The sequence below is a fragment of the Eschrichtius robustus genome, chromosome 21 (genome assembly GCF_028021215.1).
Source record: "Eschrichtius robustus isolate mEscRob2 chromosome 21, mEscRob2.pri, whole genome shotgun sequence".
Taxonomy (NCBI): Eukaryota; Metazoa; Chordata; class Mammalia; order Artiodactyla; family Eschrichtiidae; genus Eschrichtius; species Eschrichtius robustus.
In genome coordinates this window covers 24714132-24734946 of record NC_090844.1, presented here as the reverse complement: position 1 = coordinate 24734946, position 20815 = coordinate 24714132, and the positions used below count along the sequence as shown (strand labels likewise).

At 35.4% G+C, this 20815-nt stretch overlaps 1 protein-coding gene across 5 annotated transcripts in view; it reads right to left on the bottom strand.

Moving 5' to 3' along the window:
• Window positions 1-5458: 5458 nt before the first annotated feature.
• The window catches only part of WRN (WRN RecQ like helicase), a 121250-nt gene continuing 105893 nt past the window's right edge, over window positions 5459-20815 (bottom strand). For all 5 annotated transcript variants that reach the window (XM_068532073.1, XM_068532074.1, XM_068532072.1 and 2 more), the window contains exons 31-35: window positions 20047-20178; window positions 17476-17638; window positions 13680-13894; window positions 9918-10049; window positions 5459-7311 (exon numbers count right to left, since the gene is read on the bottom strand). In XM_068532073.1, the coding sequence (XP_068388174.1) occupies window positions 7192-7311; window positions 9918-10049; window positions 13680-13894; window positions 17476-17638; window positions 20047-20178 (762 nt within the window). In that variant the 3' untranslated portion in view covers window positions 5459-7191. The remainder of the gene's footprint in view (window positions 7312-9917; window positions 10050-13679; window positions 13895-17475; window positions 17639-20046; window positions 20179-20815) is intronic.

The window sequence follows — 20815 nt, the reverse complement described above, 5'->3', positions numbered from 1 at the left end:
GTTGTCAAACCCAGGCTAATTCCAAAGCTCAGCAAGGCCTTCCCTGACACCGTTTGAAACACCGTCTACCCCTTCCAAGCTGCTTTGCTCTATCACGTATCACCATCCAAGACACAACGTTTTACTTGTTTCCTTTGTCATTGTTATATCCCCAGCACCTAGAACTGTGCCAGGAACATAGGAGGTACTCGATAAATATTTGCGGAATATTTACTTCTATCTCTGTCAACTTGGATGAGAGGCTGAATCTGCCATTTAAAGAAGGAGCCACTTTGGGGCATTGACACCCCAGATTTCTGAGCAAACACAGTAAGGGGCACATGCTGGACCACAGTGATTTCTGCAAGTAGTGTCCACCAAATACTATGTAGGTAGGTAGACTGCCTCCCTCTGGACACCCAGCCACTAACTGAGTAATGAGGAGTGTTTCAGTCTACAACTTTAGGCTCCTACAAACATATATCGAATGGATATGTTGGGGTATAAACATCAACTTTTACTTCTTCTAACTTCTACCAAGTATCAAATCGCTTTTCCCCTTGGGTGGTGGCCCCCTTTATATCTCAGCCCAATCTCAGAATTTTCTATCATTTGGGGACGTTAGAACAGCATCAGTTCAGTTTTTGAGTCTTCAATCGCTTGTCTGCTTCCAAGTTCTCGTCACATGCACCTCCGACTAGACAGGTGGTTCCAGTTGTCTCTTTCATACCCCCTCCCTCTTCCATGCACTTACCTTTTGGAGTTAAAATAGGGGAGAAAGGGAAGAAAAACAAAAGCATGTCACTGACCAGCAGGATTGCTTATTCCCTTTCTTTCGGTTGTGGTTCCTTCTCTGACTAATTGACTAGAGGTTGCTCAGTCTGTTGGCAGGTTATCCAAATGTCGGCTCTCTTTGGGGTTTATTCGTTGGTCCCCCCAAGGGTTCAAGGGGGTTCACCCCTCTCCAAACTCCTGCCAAGTGTGTTCTTGCTGCTGGGATGCACTCACCCCTCAGGTCGCCTTCTTCTGAGGGGATCATAAGGATGGCCTTTAAACCCAGCTCCTTCCAAGGGGTCCACTCAAGCCTCGGGAAACACATTATTGCTGTGTCATGTGGTGGAGGGCAGGCTGTCCCGCTGGCCCTTGTATTCTCAGCCCCACCGTATTTTGAGGCTCCAGGGGCATCAGGTACTCCACTGGACCAGCAGGTCAGAGCTTCCAGAAAGAGACCATCACACTCCTTAATCTAGTGCCTGGTTCCAGCACCTTCAGTCTTCTAGAAATAAGGATGGGAGGCCCAAGTGAAAAGCCTCCTTCCTCACGGTAAAGAAAGGATGAAAGGTTTGTTGCCCTCTGTTCCCTTGCAAAGCAAGTTCTCCCTCTCACCCAGTACTGTTCTTTTGCAAAGTGCGAATGAGGGAGAAGTGATGGTGCCAGTTTTGCTAAAAAGACACTATAATTCAAATAGCTAGAAGGGCTCTGAATTTAGAATTTGGAGCATTTAGTATCTTTTGTTATCAATTCTAGGTTTAGTCAAAAGTCAGAAAAAAAAAATGAAAGTTCCACTTGAAAAAAGGCAAAGTCCCACTTGACCTCTAACCCCACCTGGTTACATATCCATGAACTGTGATCTCCTTCTTGACATGTATATTCTGTGTACACAGACAGGCCAGTACATGACTCCAACTCTACATGTTATCCTGAAGGTCAACTGCACAGGTTGTGACACACAGCAAATGCCAAATAAATTATTAGTTATGATTGCTATCATTATGATCCCTTCCTATGATCTTTTTTTGTTTCCTTTACAGAGAAAAGTGTCTTTCACACATTTCTTCTTATATCTTACTGAGTATGTGAAATAAGTATTTTCTTAAAAACGTTGTGTTTCCAGGGGACTTCCCTGGCGGTCCAGTGGTTAAGTGGACTGCAGGGGGCACAGGTTCGACCCTGGTTGGGGAACTAAGATCCTGCATGCCATACTGCACAGCCAAAAATTAAAAAAAAAAAAAAAAAATGTTGCTTCCTGTAAGAAAATACTTTTGTGAGATGCTCTTCTATTAATTCTTCACAGAGTAAACCTTCCCTTCTCTGAAGCATGGGAACCATATTGCTTCGTCTTCTCCTATTTGTTCCATCTTTTATGAAGTCAGCATATTGTCTTGCAAACTATAAATGCAAATATTTATTGACTGAAACATAATGAGTACATACTTCTCAATAACCTTTTTAAATTGAGTTAGAAAATGAAGCTGGACGTGAGGCTGAAGTTTTATTAATTTTTCTGAAAAACAATGAAAGCTCTGGGTTTAATGAATAGATATTAATATTAACCTTAGTATTACTAGTAAGTATAATATTAGATTTTTTTTCTTTCTCTTATAAGGGAAATTTGTTGATGATATTATTTCTATGCAATAACATATTTAAAAACTCTTATTAAATATCCCAATAATGTTTCAAACTTGGTAGGATTTCAACTTAAAAGTAACAAGCATATATTACTAATTTTTCAATGATACGTTTTAAATGAGTCACAAGAATAATCTGTTATTCTAATAAGCTAAAATATCTCAAGCATTACAAATGCTTACAATATCAAATATGTACTTATCATTCCTTAACCCTAAAATATTACAACCAAAGGTTTAATTTACTCTGTATTCTACTTATTTCTCATCTTTTCTGAGGTTTAAACATGCTTACCCAGTAAGGAAGTTAACTACGTTATCCCAATGATTTTTGGATTGCCTTCCCAAGCAAAATGATGGGGACATCTTCTCAGATAGCTGAGATGGCTTCAGTTCGCAGCTCCCATCAAGACTGTAGCTAACTTTCTTACAGTGTTTTTGTTGGTTTTGCATTTCCTTGCTCCCCATAAGATAGATGAATGTCTAGTTAGCTCTAAAATGACTTTAAGGTCATTCCACTGGATCTTTCATGCTCTCAGTTAATTCTAAAGCTACCTCTTTGAATAGGAAGAATCTTCTATTCTTTTTGCCTTCTAACTATCTAGACCACAGTTTTCTGAATTCTAAATAACTGTCAGGGATTTGTCTGACTCTGTTATCATGGTCCTATGGTCCAATGACAAATAACACAGAAGAAAAAGTAATTAATATTTTTGGAGGAGACAGCATAAGAATAGTACTCTAAAAGAATTTCCTTGGGGACTTCCCTGACAGTCCAATGGTTGGGACGCAGGGCTTACACTGCCGTGGCCCGGGTTCAGCCCGGGTTCAATGCCTGGTTAGGGAACTAAGACCCCACAAGTCACAACCCAGCCAATACATACATACATACATACATAAATAAATAAATATAAATAAATAAATAAATAAATAAATAAAATTCCTTGTTTTTAAGAACGAACCCAGCCAATCAATCAATCAATAAAAGAAATTCCTTGTTTTTAAGAATGAACCTGAGGCAAACTTGAGGCCTGAGGCTGCTGAAGAAAGATGCTTCATCCAGGAAATTAAAGTTCAGTCCATATATTCTTATGGTAAATACTCTGTAATATGCTGAGGTCATTTTGTACCAGTTATTTGCACCTGGTGATGAGGCAGATATATATGGCACAGCTTCCAAAACACACTCTGGTGGTAGGGTGTCAGGCAAGGGGAGGAGGGAGGTGGGGAGGATAAAAAGAAAACCCAGAAGGAGCTCATGGAAAATGGAGAACTTGGGGATCGAGGAAGCCTATGCCTCTGCCTAGGAGCAATAACCAATCATATTTTCTATCAGTCATTCTTGTCAGTAAGAAGGATATTCCACAGAAAAAAAGCAACTAATTCAATTCACAACTCAAACAATCAAACAAGTGCTTTTCTAGAAGACAACCATCATACTTTGGTATACAGCACAGAGGCTTTATGTGTATTTGCCATTTTATCACACTGAATATTGAAAAAATGTGTTTAAGAAATGAGAATTAATAAAATCAATAATTTGCTGCCACTGCCTTGATTTGCACTAAATTGCTAGTGGTTTTACTCACCGCATCTATGCACCCTCAATGCAAATCTCAACATAGTACAAAAGGCAAATATTATATCATCTTGGTATTATAAAAATAGTTTTGCCTCTGCAGATCCCCTGAAGGGTCTCAGGGACTCCTAACGGTCTGCAGACCACACTTGGAGAATCACTGAACTATAGAAAGCCCCTAAAAAGATCCTGTGGAAGTCTATTTAATGACATGAAAAAACATGTTCATAATATATTCAAGTGAAATATAAGTAACAAAGAATATGTTTGTGCTTAACTCTTCTAACTGTACTTCTAGAAACAATCTGAAATACAGAAAAATGACAAAAGCACCAATAGGAAGTGATTATATAAATTATAGTATATTCACCAAATAGCATACATAGTAGATAGCTATAAAAAACAACTAGACCGATATATATACTGACATGCAAAGATCTTCACGATAGATTAAGTAGAAATAGTTGCAGAAAATTACATACAGCATGATCTCATTTGTGCAAAAAAAAAAAAAAGATTTATGTCCAAGAGTGTTCTGCCTATGTTTTCTTCTAGGAGTTTCATGGATCCTGGTCTTACAATTAGGTCTTTACTCCATTTTGAGTTTATTTTTATATATGCTTTGAGAAAATGTTTTAATTTCACTCTTTTACATGTAGCTGTCCAGTTTTCCCAGCACCACTTATTGAAGAGACTATATTTTCCTCATTGTATATTCTTGCCTCCTTTGTTGTAGAGTAATTGACCATAGAGCATGGGTTTACTTCTGGGCTCTCTATTCTGTTCCCTTGATCTATGTGTCTGTTTTTGTGCTACTACAGCACTGTTTTGATGACTGTAGCTTTGTAGTATAGTCTGAAGTCAGGGAGTATGATACCTCCAGCTTTGTTCTTTTTTCTCAGGATTGCTTTGGTTATTCAGAATCTTCTGTGGTTCCATGTAAATTTTAGGATTATTTGTCCTAGTTCTGAGAAAAATGTCATGGGTATTTTGATAGGGATTGCATTAAATCTGTAGATTGCTTTGGGTAGTATGGACATTTTAACATTCTAATCCAGGAACATAGGATATCTTTCCATTTTTTTGTAACATCTTCAATTTCCTTCATCAATGTTTTCTAGGTTTCAGAGTATAGGTCTTTCACCTCCTTGGTTAAGTTTATTCCTAGATATTTTATTCCGGGCAACTTTAAAACTTTTGTTTTCTTACTTTCTCTTTCTGATGGCTCATTATTAGTGTATAGAAAAGCAACAGATTTCTATATATTAATCTTGTATCCGGCAACTTTACTGAATTCATTTATCAGTTTCAACAGTTCTTTGGTGGAGGCTTTGGCATTTTCTATATATAAATATCATGTCATCTGCAGAGTGACAGTGGAATATTACTCAGCCATAAAAAAGAATGAAATTCTGCCATTTGCAACAATATGGATGGACCTGGAGGATATTATGCTCAGTGAAATAAGACACACAGAGAAAGACAAACATTGTATGTTATCACTTATATGTAGAAAAAACAACAATGAAAAAGAATGAATATAAAAAACAGAAACAGACTCACACATATTCAGAAGAAGCTAGTGGTTACCAGAGGGAAGAAGATAATGGGGAGGGGAGATACAGGGGTAGGGAATTAAAAGGTACAAACTACTGTGTATAAAATAAATAAGCTACAAGAACATATTGTACAGCACAATGAATATAGCCAATATGTTATAATAACTTTAAATGGAGTATAATCTACAAAAATATTGAATCACTATGTTGTACACCAGAAATGATTATAGTACTTTAAATCAACTATACTTCAATATAAAAATAAAAATTAAAAAAAACAAGAATGTATGTGTAGCTCCACATGCAGAGGCACGTAAATGCAGAAGAAATGACTAGAGAATGATACATCACATATTCAATAGGAGTTACCTTCTGGAAAGGGGCTGGTAATGGGATGTGGGGAAACGGGAATATGGGGGACTTTTATGTTTTAAGTATAGCTTGAACGCTTTACAAAGAATATTCATTCATGTATTATTCATGTAACAAACTAAGAAAAGAAGTGAATATAAAAAGGCTTGGCAGGGGACTTCCCTGATGGTCCAGTGGTTAAGACTCCGTGCTTCCACTGCAGGGGGCATGGGTTTGATCCCTGGTCAGGGAACTAAGATCCTGCATGCCACACGGTGCGGCCAAAATCAATCAATCAATAAATAAAAGGCTTGGCAGGATACATGAAAGGGGTTAACTGATTACCTACCAGTGGAACTTACGTGATTTTTTTTTTCACTTTTCTGGATTTTCTAATTCTTCTACAGCAAACATATATTTCTTCTTTATTAATGACAGTTATTTTTCTTTACAAAAAAGTCAATTAAATGCCATATGGTGAACTGCTTAAAGTTATATCAACTATGATTTACCCAATTCAGCGTCAGTATGTGTTTTGTATATTTCAGTTACATGTGCTACATAAAGAGATATTAGAATCAAATTCTGACATCATCAAAAATTAAAGGTGCTCAAGGTAATTCAGTATATGAAAGTTTAAAATACATATCTTTATAATATTCAGTACTAAGGACTTTTTATTATTATTTGAAAAATAATAGAAATCGTATATAACATACAAAGTGCACAGTTGTCTAGTGCAATTGGTCTCCTTTGTTATATTCTTTCCTCTATTTACACAGAACCCAAAATGTTTCATTTTCACTGGTCTGGTCCACTAATATCATTTTAAAATGTGTATAAGAGTTTCTTCTAACAATAGAAAAAACAATTTGTAAAATAACTATGCGTTCTTCATTTGTAAGACAGAATTTTGGTAATATAGGAATATTTCATATCACACACATAATCACTTACAACTGATAATCTGTTATCTGTATTAAATCACCACACATTACATATTCTAAACATACTGCTGAAGTTAAGTAAAGAGATTAGAAAACAGGGCAGTAACATGATTTCTTAAAGCAATCTCATAGGAAACTAAGATTCTGTTCTATGAGGTACTCACTCAGGCTCTCAGAAGACTCAACTTTATGTGAATTGCACAAGGCTGTTTTAAGACACCAGCTGTTCAATACATAGGTGAGTTTTACTTTCAGATTAGAATAATTTTTAAACAAAAATATTACTCCCCACTCTTCAGAAATGAAATACAGCTTCCCTCTTATAATACAGCAAGACACACATAATTCCTCTGGCAGTTGCCAGTTTAACTAAAAAGACCCTTCTTTTTAGTTTTGGCCGTTGATTTCTTGCTGGCATCAGGTAAGGTCTCATTTCCTTTGGCAAACCACCCAGGTAATTTTCTCTTTGAGGTTTCAGATGAAGTCTATAGGAAAGAAAGAGAGAGGGAAAAAAAAAAAATTATATATATATATATATATATATATTTGTACTGCTGAAAATGTGTCTCAGTTGCAAAGTAACACAGGTTATTGAATATACACCCACAAGCCTTCCCTTTCCAAATAAAACAAAATAATGAGATCTACAGAATTTATTTCTGGATCCAAAAATAAACACGTGAGAGAGAGACAAAATCAACTATATCATTTTTTTAGGCAATTACCTGCCATCCTGTTACCTATTTTTAGACACTCAAGTGTAGACTCTCATTTGGAAAGGAAAGAACCGTATATTATTTCAGATCTATGTCCCATGGTGTATTTGCTTTAGCTTGGCCAAAATGGTGAATTTAACGTTCCAAGGAAGGCATCTGCCTAAGCATGTGTACACACACACACACAGTTATATGAGGCATTTAAAAAAGCATACAACTTGTACATCTACAATGGTAGACAGACTAGGAGAGTGGTTCAAGCATCATCAGGACCTTGCAGAGTTGCTGAGACATAACAGGTACTGAAAAAACATTTGCTGAATAAATGAAAAAAAAAAAAAAAAGGGTTCTGTTTCATAGACTCTTTTGAGAATCTGCTAAAAACTAGAGGTCCACTAATGAGAAAAAAAGACAAACGTACACATGCACGATATTCTGCCTAATTTTAGGAGAACTGTGCACCAAATGAAGCTTCAGAACCCTAGTTAAAGGTCCCTGAAAACAAAATTAAACCCAAAGGCAGTGGTTGTGTACTATATTATCTGTACATTAAACAAATATTAATAGGTAATTTAATACCTATTAAAAATTTTAATAGGTAAGTTCTATAAGCTCAAAATGGTATTAATTTGTGTAATCTCAGCTTGAACTCTAGCTCCTCAAACCAACATGATGGAGAAATCATTCTGACATGACTATACTTTGGAATCTGGGAGAGTTAATTTATTTATTGGAACTATTTGAGGGCTTTAAGGTAAGGTGGTCTCATCTAAGTTACAATGTGTCTGTTAGCCTAAGGTATACAAGTATAATTTATTCCATTTCAAGAATGAAGACTACATCTATGAATTGTTCGTCAACTGCTTGTTATGTTTTATTATGTTTTCTGTGTTTAACAATGGGTTCAAAATATTTAAAGGTGGGAAAAAAAGTAAAAAATCCTTGACAAAAAAACTGTGTGACCTTATATTTTTAAAAGGTAAAAGCTGTTAGCTATTCCAACTTAAATAAATCCAGTGCCGAAGAAAGGGCTATTCACACTTTAGCAAAAGCTAAAGAAAAAAAACAGCCAAGATAGCAACTTTTCTCCCAGGCACCTATTTCCTCACAGGGAAGAGAAGACCAGGAGAACAGATTGGATTTATACACACTGTATTATACTATAATGTTTGACTTAGAAATAATAAGTATTAGGGATATAAAGTGGCACGGATAAAGGGCATTTGGGTAGAGATAAAATTGGCCCAGAAATACTCTTCCCCCCCCCAGAATTTTATTATCAAAATCCCTTGCAGCCACAGACAACTATCATTGCTTGCAATTAGAGTTTAAGGGCAATTGGAGGAAGGAAACCATTTAAAATTGTAACAAAGCCAAAAAGTAAAACAGAGTACAAGATCCGAACAATAACAGAGCCAAGGAAAAAACCCAAAGTCCTGTTGTAGCCGTAGCCGAATACTACGGAATAAGCAGGGACTTTAAAACCAGACAGGCTCTGTGATGACCTAGATGGGTGGAATGGGGGAGGAGGGGTGGGAGGGAGGTCCAAGAGGGAGGGGATATATGTATACATATAGCTGACTGACTTCACTGTACAGCAGAAACCAACACAACATTGTGAAGCAACTATACTCCAATTAAAAATATATATAAAAAAATAAGCCTAAGCAACTTAAAAAAAAAAAACAGAACTAGGTTTGAGTTCGAATTGAGTCACTTACTACATGTATGACCTTATGAATGTTATTAAAGCCTTGATTTCTTCACACAGAAAAAGAGAATAACAGTATATAATACTGTATCACTGGATTATTTGGAGAGTTACAAAATATCAAAACACATCCTGATTTATTCTTGGTATTAATTGGTAGCTAATATCATTTCAAGTCTTTTATCTCCTATAACATTTTTATATTGATAGAATATGATCTTCAGCATTTATCCTATCATTATAAAAATGAGCTTATTTCATTGAGAAAGGGGTAAAACGCCTGCTTACACTGAGTGTATCTTTTGAGTCTCAACAATAAGTATCTGGAGGACTTTAATTATGAGGTCTAATAACAGAAACAACACTTTTCAGTGACTATTTCCTTCATTAGTAGAAGGCTAAAATTCCCAGCAATCATAATAAAAATTTAAGTAAGTATTTACGTCTTTTTGGTACTCCAAGTTCTATTAATAAGCCACTATCATTAAGTTGAGAATATAAAACATTAACTCATTTGCTGATTATATGTACCCATATATATGTAAGCAAATACATACATTATATTTGCATTTAACTTCATCTAAAAACTAAGATAAATCTAGGTATATTAGTTATCAAGCATAATATATTTGTCATGAAAACTATTTTATTAAATCAATTTTACCTGTGAATGAGAATCTACAAAGAAATCTTCTATTTTGGGATCGCTGAATGGCTGATTCCAGGAAGTTAGTTTTAGTGAATTTCTGTGACTCTCATCTTGCAGTGAAAAATCACAAGAACGTTTTCCATCAACCTTTAAAATTTTTGTGAAATACAAAATCGTTACTACATGCACTATTTCCTTAGGAAAAAAACACACTATGCCTAAAAAAGCAAAGCTTAAGAAAATTCATATTATTCTGAGGTACTGAATTTTAACAATAATGATTATAATAATATTACCCCCCCAGCATTTTTCCTGAGTATCTTAAAATAGTGTATAAAAATGTTGTATGTTTTAATTTATAATGAAACTCAGTGGCAGGGATGAGACCTCTCTCTCTCTCTCTCTCTCTCTCTCTCCCCCCCCCCCCTCTCTCAGGCAGTCAAGAAAAATAAGATGGAAAAAAGTGACATATGAGGAGAGGGCTCTGGGAAGATGGTGGCAGCAGCAGCATAGTTTTCTAATCTCTCTGAATCCCAGCATTAAAACAGATAGAATTAGGGAGCAAAACCAAAAATTCACCATCTACATTTACAAAGAAACTAAGTGTATTAAAGGTATCCTCAGGAAACCGAAACTACAAGCATGTGAGGAAAACCCACCAACAGCCCTAAGACCTGCATGGTACAGCATCTGTGTGGGAGAAAGCAGAGGCAGGCAGTGAGGTGCCTGAGAACAGGAGAACCAAACAGTCCACAGGTATACACTGGAAAGGTTTATTTGAGAACAGCATCTGAAAAGTGGGCGGGCCTTTGCCCAACCCAACAGCAGGCGACGGAAAGGGGTCCACAGCAGTGTCTTAAGTGACTAGAGCAGCTGGCACCTATGAACTTCCAGGTGAAGGCCCGACACTGAGAACTGCTGGGGTTATATCAAAATCAAGCAGGACGGGTATAATAGAGGCAAAGGGAAGAGAAAGCCCAGGTAAAAGCGGCAGAACGGGGTATGTCATAAGCCAAGTTTCCCTATTTTGAATGCTACACAAAACAACAGGAAAGCTCTGGGAACTTGGAAAAACTATCCTGAAGCATGCCGTCTTTTGAAAGTGCAGGGAAACTAATTTCACACAAAAAGGAGCAACAGGAAGTTATGAAGGTCAAATCTGACACCGACTTGCTAAGATATAGAAAACTGTAACCTCCTAAAATGAGCTGAAAAACGTTAAGAAAATAATTCAAAACAAACATCATAAATTAAAATCAGAAAAATTCAAAAGTGAGGGGAAAAGCTCTGGAAAGAATTAGAAATAAAAGAAAAAATTATAGAAGTGAATATTAAACTATAAGGAACATAGCAATAAATACAACAGATTGTGTCCAAACAGAAATAGAAGGTGAAAAAGAAGGAAAGTTTAATTTAAAGAGAAATGAAAAGCCAAAAAGAATTCATGAGAAGTGACAGATATTGTAGCTCAGTAAAGAAGGTCCAACATATAGAGAGCAGAAGTCCGTGAAGGAGAACTACAAAGCAATGGGACAAAAATACTAAAAAGTAAAATTTTTAAAAACTTCCTGAAATAAACAAAAATTTAAAATCTACAATTTAAGAAAACTTTCCAGAAATTAAAAAAAAAAACTACATATTTAAAGAATCCACTGTGTACCTTCGTATATTGAATCAGAACCACCATTATCAAGACATAATCTTCCTCCAGTAAACGTAGGCATGATTGAGCTTCTATCTTAACTGCAGTCACAACAGATGTAAACCTAACAATGCATCAACTAATAAGAAGAATCTGTTGTGACATTATTTTTTATTAGAAACCTCATAATCATAAGATGAAATAGACTAAGGGATACAACCCAAGGTCAGTAGAGAAGATGAATGTTAACATATGAAGGATCCCGAAACCAGGCCTCCCCAGCAGACTCTACAGTGTTCAGAGTAGCTTTCTATACTGGAACGCAGACAAAAGAAAAACACTTTGGCTGGCTCACTCACCCCTCAATCTACTTCCTAGCCCCAATATTCTTGTTCCCCTAAATGGGGAAAAAGAAAAGGCTGAATCCGGTAGGCTTAATTTCCACCCACTTAAATACCCACCCCCCAAAAATACCCCCACTCTTTTTTCAGAATATGATGTTATTTCAATAGGAGGAAAGCAATAATATTAATGTGTGGTTAAAACAGGGCTTCCCTGGTGGCGCAGTGGTTGAGAGTCTGCCTGCCAATGCAGGGGACACAGGTTCGAGCCCTGGTCTGGGAGGATCCCGCATGCCGCGGAGCAACTGGGCCCGTGAGCCACAACTGCTGAGCCTGCGCATCTGGAGCCTGTGCTCAGCAACAAGAGAGGCCGCGATAGTGAGAGGCCCGCGCACCGCGATGAAGAGTGGCCCCCACTTGCCACAACTGGGGAAGGCCCTCGCACAGAGACGAAGGCCCAACACAGCCAAAAATAAATAAATAAATAATTTTAAAAAATACGTTTAAAAAAAAACAAACAGTATTTCACTATAAATGTGCTTCAATATTCAGGAAAAATAACAAGTTACACCTTTTCCTACTGACAGATACAGTTGGGAAAAAAATAAGGTCTTAGGCACCTGGTATAGATTTCAGAAATAAAAGGCTGGGAATAGCAGCCAAATTTCACTACCACCTGCCCAACGTATATCTCCTTTAATGCCCTTTTTTTAAAATTTAACATCTTTATTGGAGTATAATTGCTTTACAGTGGTGTGTTAGTAATGCCCTTCTTATAGCTAATTCAATTGCCAAAATAATGTAAAGAATTCCAGTTAATCAAATTTCATTAGGTTATCTAGTACGTGACTATACACAAATCTAACTGAAGGACAGAATTTTAAAAGATCAGTTCCTCTTACTTTTTAAGCTATTGAGAAAAGGAGTTTAACTGTTGGAAATCCTATAAAGATTACTTAGAACTGAAATAAAGTCCCTAATTCTCTAATATAACTAGTAGCAACCACCTACCACCATGCTGAATTTATCATCTAGGAACTAAAGTAATTTTTGAGTTAATTATAGTTTTCACAAACTTTTATCATGGAACTTTAGACCTGGAAGATATTAAGGGTCAAATTTCAAGTCTTTGCAATCATTTAGTAGAGTCACAATGTCAAAGAACAGTTATTCTCTGATTACTATTTATTTATCTCATATAATACACAGAGCAATAATATTCAAAGCATTTGATTTTAATAAAATATACCATGTAAAAATAATACTAAACTCATGGTCTTTCTCTGATCATGCAAAAGTGCACTGGGATATGGCCAGGACCATGAGCAACAATTATCCTTGTACCTGAGAGATTCAATATAACGGGAACAGAGACTGAGGAGTATCAGAATGATAGACAAATTCCAATATCTGGGGAGGTATATATCATAGAATTTGGTTTTATTTTCATTAACCACATAAACTACCATATGCTTACAGCCAATATTAAATATATCTATGAAAGAAAGAGAATTTCTAGACTATATAGTCAATATAAGGTAGAGGTAAAATTTAAGCTGACATTCCCATACAATAAGCTAAATAGATGGACTATATTCCTCTTTTCCTGGTGTTTAAAAAATCTCTTTTCTCAGATCGGATTTATGAAAAGCAACGGAAGTACAGCACCAAGATTTTCTAAAAAGTAACCTTCTATCAGAATTTATAACAGTTCAAAAAATACAGCATTCTGGTATTAAGATATGCAAATTGAACAATCTGACACTATTTGAAAATTCTACATATAATTAACACCTTGGTATTAGTGCCCACTTCTTCCTTGCTTCTCTTAGAATTTGAACAGCTCTCTTCAGAGTTGGGGAAACATCTCTTTTTGTTGGAATCACATGAAGATTGGCATAGCATCCTGTTGTCGCAATCTTTTTCCAGGATCTCAATTGCCATGTAGATAAGGTACGTGTCAATGTTTTCAGGAACATACATTCTAATTAGTTTAATTTTATTTATATCTGTAAAGGATGAAAAAAGAAAGATTTAAAAATAAATTACACAGGACACTGCAGAAAACCTATGAGCTGGAAATAGTGACATGTTTTGTAGAAAGGAAGGAGGAAGGTGGCCAAAGAAAATGTCCCTCTTTCAAATGCCTATCCCCTTACAGAACAGAAATAGAGTAAAACATGTCCCCTCACTCCTGCACCACCTGCACCCCTGCCTCCAAGACCCATAGTCAGGTCAGGCTATCAACTCTGCTTAACTTTTGTTTCAAACCGTCTTTTGAGAGCTGCCCTGAGAATCAAAACCACCATCCAAAGAAATTCCAAATATCAATAATAAGTTAATTTTTTGAAAATAATTTATCCTTAAAATAGAAGCTAATCATACTTGTAAATAAGATGCTAATAAAAAGGATTCTTTCAATGGCTATCGAAGCATAACAAAACACATGAACTATTTAAAATGCCTATTATTTAAATAAGTTTTCTGGGAAAGATAGATTTTATTTTCAGATCTTATTTGCCCTAACTTTCCACACAAGTAAGTGCTGAAAATATCTATTGGAGAGTGAAATAATGAGTACCACCTGCACTCCTTCAGTGCTTAAAAGAGATCATATTACCCCTACTTTTGTGGCAGGTCCCTTGGAAGCCACCCTTAATTTTCTAGTTACATGCACATAAAGAATGAAAGAACAAAATTATTAAAAATACTTGCCAGGTACCTCATTAAATACTCTGCTTCATTTATTATTAAGCATAGTTAGAATCTCAACTCCATAAAAGAAGAAGCTTAAAGTCATGTAAACATGGAAAAAACTAAAAGAATAAAAAGGTACAGAATTCCTTAAAATATTGTTACAAGGACAAAACCTACTTAGCAAATAAGATAGCATGAAAATAATAGATATAATTTCTCAATTCACAAATACTCTATTTTTAAGGTTAAGATTATGCCATAATAAACTCTAGAAGATTCTCAATTCAAGATTGTGCAAAATTTAAATGCCAACAAACGTGTTCATTAAAACACCAAATTATGTGATATGGCTACAGTTAAGTAAAAGATGAAATACCATATCTGAATCATTAGTGTGGCATGGATATCTTAATTTCTTATTATAATTTATAACTCAACAATGTTTCCTCCAGTAAGAGAACAAATAGTATTTTATCAAGGAAAAATAAGAATTCAAAAATAAAATTTCACATCAATAAATGATATATTACAGACTATAACCACACAATCAAAAGAAATAAAGTTTAGAGCTCATGATACTTCTCTTTCTCAATTTTGGCTTTGGAAGAAAATTACAATAATATAGTTTTTCGTATTATTTGTACAACCTATATACAGTGTATTGACAGAAAGATGAAGTAAGTGTTTAATAAGTATAATTTAAATTCCATTGTTCTTTGGAATTTCAATTTAATATTTAACTGAATGAAAATTTATTTGCTATACTCAGTGTATAATAGTAAAGACAACAGGAAAAATTCAGAGAATACTGCATACTACCAAACAGCTCGTCAAAGATATATCTTTCTCTGGGGCTTCCCTGGTGGCGCAGTGGTTGAGAATCTGCCTGCCAATGCAGGGGACATGGGCTCGAGCCCTGTCTGGGAAGATCCCACATGCCGCGGAGCAACTGGACCCGTGAGCCACAACTACTGAGCCTGCGCGTCTGGAGCCTGTGCTCAGCAACAAGAGAGGCCGCGATAGTGAGAGGTCTGCGCACCGCGATGAAGAGTGGCCCCCACTTGCCACAACTAGAGAAAGCCCTCACACGGAAACGAAGACCCAACACAGCCAAAAATAAAATAAATAAATAAATAAATAAAAAAGATGTATCTTTCTCTAAATCCTGAGAGATAATACATACATAAAGGAAAAAATAATTCTAGGGTATTAAAATCAAGAAGGCATCTGAGTCTCTGACTTCCTCTAAAATACTATTTCACTCTGCATTGGAGAAAGAGAGGTTTTTATACAATCCCAATTCTAACCCTGCAATTAATTACTGTGGTCCTTCTTCTTCCTTAATTTCTAGTAAAATGGCTGCTGAAGTTAGAAAGACTGGAGAGTGACCAGGAGAGCTGGCTAGCTTCCTCACAAGATGACTCACAGCTAAGTGACCCTTGGATATTTTATCCCAGTACAGGATTTGGCCCTCACGTTTTCCGATTTACAAACCTACTTTAACCTTAATAGAGCCACATTAACCAAGCTCACAAAATGCCAATTCATTAATTTCCAATTATGAATTCACAACTATCATATAGATAAGTACCCAGATTAGCAAGACTAGAGCATATTTTCCCTATAGACAGACCTACATGGGAAATCAAATCATAACTAGAAAGCTGTGATACAGAAGCAGAATTAGTTGTTAAGGTATCTCCCTCAAATAAGATCTTGACATAAGCTATCAACAGGCCCTGAAAACACTTGGAAGTCTCATTGACCAGGATTAGAAATTGCATATTTCTTTCCTTTAAATAGTTGGCAGTACAACTTTAACATGGTATAGTAAAAAGAGAAACTTCGGTTTCCTGGAACTAACTTAGAGGACCACTGCCCAAACTTGCCTCTGTCTCTCTCCTTGCCTCCAAGGTTGAGCAATGGAAGGAGAGATGGGGGTGTCCTTCAGTCAAGTCTTGCTCAAGCCTAGAACTAACTAATGCTGCCTTTGAAGGCGACTTAAATACCTTTGTTCTGATCAGTTAAGTATAGTATTAATTGTGATCTGTTTTCCCTTATTTCTAAATTTGGGGGGAGAACTGTATACTTGTTCCTGAGTGGGAAAGAATTTGAGGTAATAAAAAGTTTAACTATTTGCACTGCAGCTTTGGAGATAAGGCTTTTTGTATGTCCACTGCTCTGTCCTAACAGTCCAAAAAAATTTATCAGATTTATTGAATTACAACACACCTAGTTTACATCTGTACATTTAGGGTGTGAAAATCCTTCAAATCCACCTCATCTTTAGTTCTGTAAAAAAGGGATCATAATTTTAAAATAGGCATATTTTAAAATTTTCTGCAAGGTAAACAAAGGGGCTTGATCTCCATGAGCACAGTTGAGGTTCTGTAGCAAAGTGACAGGAGGAAACCCTTCTACAAGGGGCCCAAGAGAACTCAGTCCATCCGTTCAACGCCACAGTGCCTGACACTATTGACTGTATTGATGAGAAAGGCTACTTAGGTGAAACCAGTGACAGGGAATCAGAAAGATATAGAAAAAAGCTAACAGTCAGTGAGCTATGGGGAAAGAATCCGTGTTTTTTTCAAGTGATGAAGTAGAAATTAGAAAAGGATGAAAGAGCACTGTTTGGGGGATGGGTGTGGAAGTTGTAACCTGAAGCTGAAAAAAAAAAGCAAGAATTTCTCAGACTCAGACTTTTCTCTGAGTGATAATGGGAAGAAAGATTGTTTTTTTAAAACAATAAAAAGCATTACAAAAGTAAAGTTTTCATAGTAGCATAAAGGGTTAATGCGATCAGAGTGAAAAATATTAGTGGATTGCTTGTTTACTTCATCTGGGTTCAATGACTCAAGTCATTAAGGCTACAGACGAGGGTCATGGTTATCACCTGAGTTGATGGGAGGGTTTCGGATAACATCAGCAATAATCTTCTGAATCTCTGGAGTCAGACCTGCTCGCTCCATATCGAGTGGGTAGCCAGCTTGCACCGCTTGGGACAAGTGCATGCCAACTGCTGAGAGAGGCAGAATCCTGTTCTCAGCTACACTCTTCTAGAGAAATAGCAGCAAAACAACCAGTGAGTTTTTTGAAGTTTCCACTGCACTGTATAGAAATACAAGGTCCAAAACCTTCAGGTAGTAAATGTTCACTGAGAATAAACAGTGGACTAAACCTTCATTTAAATTTCTCATTTTAACTAATTCTTTAAAATGACTCACCTGCTAGAACTCCACAGGTGCTACTTTTTATACTTATTATATTGAATAAAGCAAAATCACCCAGGTTTAGCTAAGAAATCAATCCTCATCCCTCTGTAATTATTCACCTTAAAAACCTATTAGTGACAGAGAGTAGTCATTCTACGTAAGTCTAATAGCTGCCACAACCTTTTAAAAATACAGTAAACTGTAACCCAATAATGTATATACTTGAAATAACACACGGTACTTCAGTTACATGAATTTCCAGGAAGACAAATCGTAAAATGCTTAGCAATAACATAAGGCTCCAAATGTACTCTAGAAAAGGTTCTCAAGAAGAGTTTAAAAAGTGCTTTAAATTGGCTCTATTCATAAAATAATAATAACAATTTACAAGTGGCTGTCATCATTTGCCTAGCATTGAATTTAACATGAATTGTGCTAAATTAAGGACACTGTTACATATTTATGTAGCTTTTAAACAAATGTAGCTCCAAATCCATTTAAGATGTCTGTTAGATAAAACATTCTTTTAAACATTCAGAAAGTTTAGTCACTCAGCTCTAAATTATTTCATGAAACTCTTTTTTAGCACACCTTGAAAGTCTGAATTTGGACTGTATTTGTATGAATGCTGATATTTTCACAAGATAGAGCATTTAAAGCAATACTTTCATCCTTCAAAGGAAGGTTTTAAGTTACTTTCACTAAATGTCTACACTTTTTCTACTAGAAGATGTGTACCATGTGTGCATAATATCAGGGTTATTTGATACCAGGCATCGTATTACCTAAAACTAATTGTATTATTCCCCCTGATTAATTAGTCCTTAGGCATGCTTAATTTTGCAGTTAACTGGCAAGACCCCCTCAGACTCCTGGGAAGTACAGATTATTACACCACAATATTTCACAATAATATACAACCAAACAATAGCAAAAGACACAAATGAAGATATACCACTCTTCACATTTTTAACCATGAATATGTAATATAATACATGAAACTTCATATCCTGGCTAAGTATGAGAATACAATTTATTTTAAAAATCTGGAGGCTATTCCATATTTTCTTAGTAATTATATACAGTTATACCATACATATTTGGTCAAATTGTGTATATACAAGCATGTTTAACATGTACATGCAAGTTACTGTTTAAATAAGACACTGAACTTAAAATTCCTATTTATCATGTAATATGTTTCAAAAATAGTTCAATGGAATTATTTGGTTCTTTGTGTAATGGCTTTTGTACTTTTAATTAAGGAGTTTGGCTATGTAAGTAGAACATATATTAAGTGACTAAGATAAGCTATGGACTGTTTATTCTTATTTATATTGGATATTAACCAGAATAGAAAGTGTGTAACATAGCCTAGTGGATGGAGACACAGAGAACAGGAAAAGCAGGCCCTGGACCATACAGCCTAATCTAAACCAATTTAACATCAGAAAGGACAGGAATGCAAATTAGTGAAACTTAGCTGGAAGCCTCATTCTGTCCTTATTCCACTAAGATATCCTCTTCATTTTGTATATCTAAAAAATCTCAACAGCCTTAAGGACTTATGCCAAAACAACGAAGAAACATTAAGTATGGCCATTTTTCACAGTAATCAGATTTTTTTCAAAGAGCATCAAGCAGACATGGTTAAAAAAAAATGGAACATTACACTAGAGGAGATAGAGTGAAAAGCAAGTTTGTTATTTTTTTAAACTCATTTCTAGCTTCTTCAACATCCTTCAGAGATATTCTATGCACTTTTGTATACATACCCAAGGATATGTGAATATATAAGCATGCAAATATATATACATACACATTTATGTATGTTTTCCACAGTGCTATGCATCTTCCTTTTTTTACTTAACAATGTGTCTTGGAGATTATCTCTTATCAGTACATATAGTAATAGTTTTTTAACTATTAATCCCATTAAAAAAAATGGAGTCTTAAAATATGGCTGCTCCAATATCCCTAAGCTATAAATGTGTTTATCAGTACCTCTGATACAACCTCTATAAGATAATCATGGTCAAACTATACTTGCTGTTTTTACTTAATTAACAGAAAAGGGCTTAGCAGAAAAAGCAAATGACATTCTGTTCTAAAATTAATTATAAAATGAAACAACAAAAAATATTGTAGGATTAGAAGAAACTTATCCCAAGTCTCAACTTTGATATTGAAAAGCTGATAAAACACGTTTAGATAAATTTAAAAATTCCCTCTAACTTGAAAGTAACACTTACCAAACACATTTTCTTTTCTTGGAATAAAGAATATGTGATGGCTGCAGACTGTGAAAGTGAGCTTGCTTTATTTTTCACCACCAGACTTTTCTTCTGTTCTTCTTGTGGTTTTGTACTTGAAAAGAGGTCTGTCTACAAAATTTTAAATGTAGCACAAATGATCAAAAATAATATCAATTTAACGATTGATAGAATATCAACATGATCATCAGCTATTAGGGAAAAAAATAACAAATAAAACCTCTAAGGAACAGCCCCAAATTCCCTTTTTATGAGGAGCTCAAAAAGTTTTTTTTATTTTTTACATATTGATTTTAAAAGGTAAAATAAGGCTAGAGGGAATAAGTTTTGAATAAAATATTTGTAATTACAAACATGGTTGTAAAACTAGAAATTCCTAGTCTTCCCTTTAAGCCAATAAGAGGGACTAAAAATGAACTATAACCACTCTGCCTCTAAATTAGTCCCCTAATCCCCTGGAAGTGAACAGTAAATGAATGAATGAAGCTTTAATTTCTATCCACATTTGAAGGTAAAATAATTTCTTAGTCTAAAATACAGTACTTATTCAGATTTAAAAACAAAACCTCTCAACAAAATAAACAGACATAAGCAGGTTTGACAACTATTACTTCAGAATCATCTTAAAAATTAGGTAACTAGTGGTTATCAGTGGGGAGAGAGGTGGAGGAAGGGGCAAGATAGGGGAAGGGAGTTAAGAGGTACAAACTACTGGGTATAAAACAAATAAGTTACAAGGATGTAATGT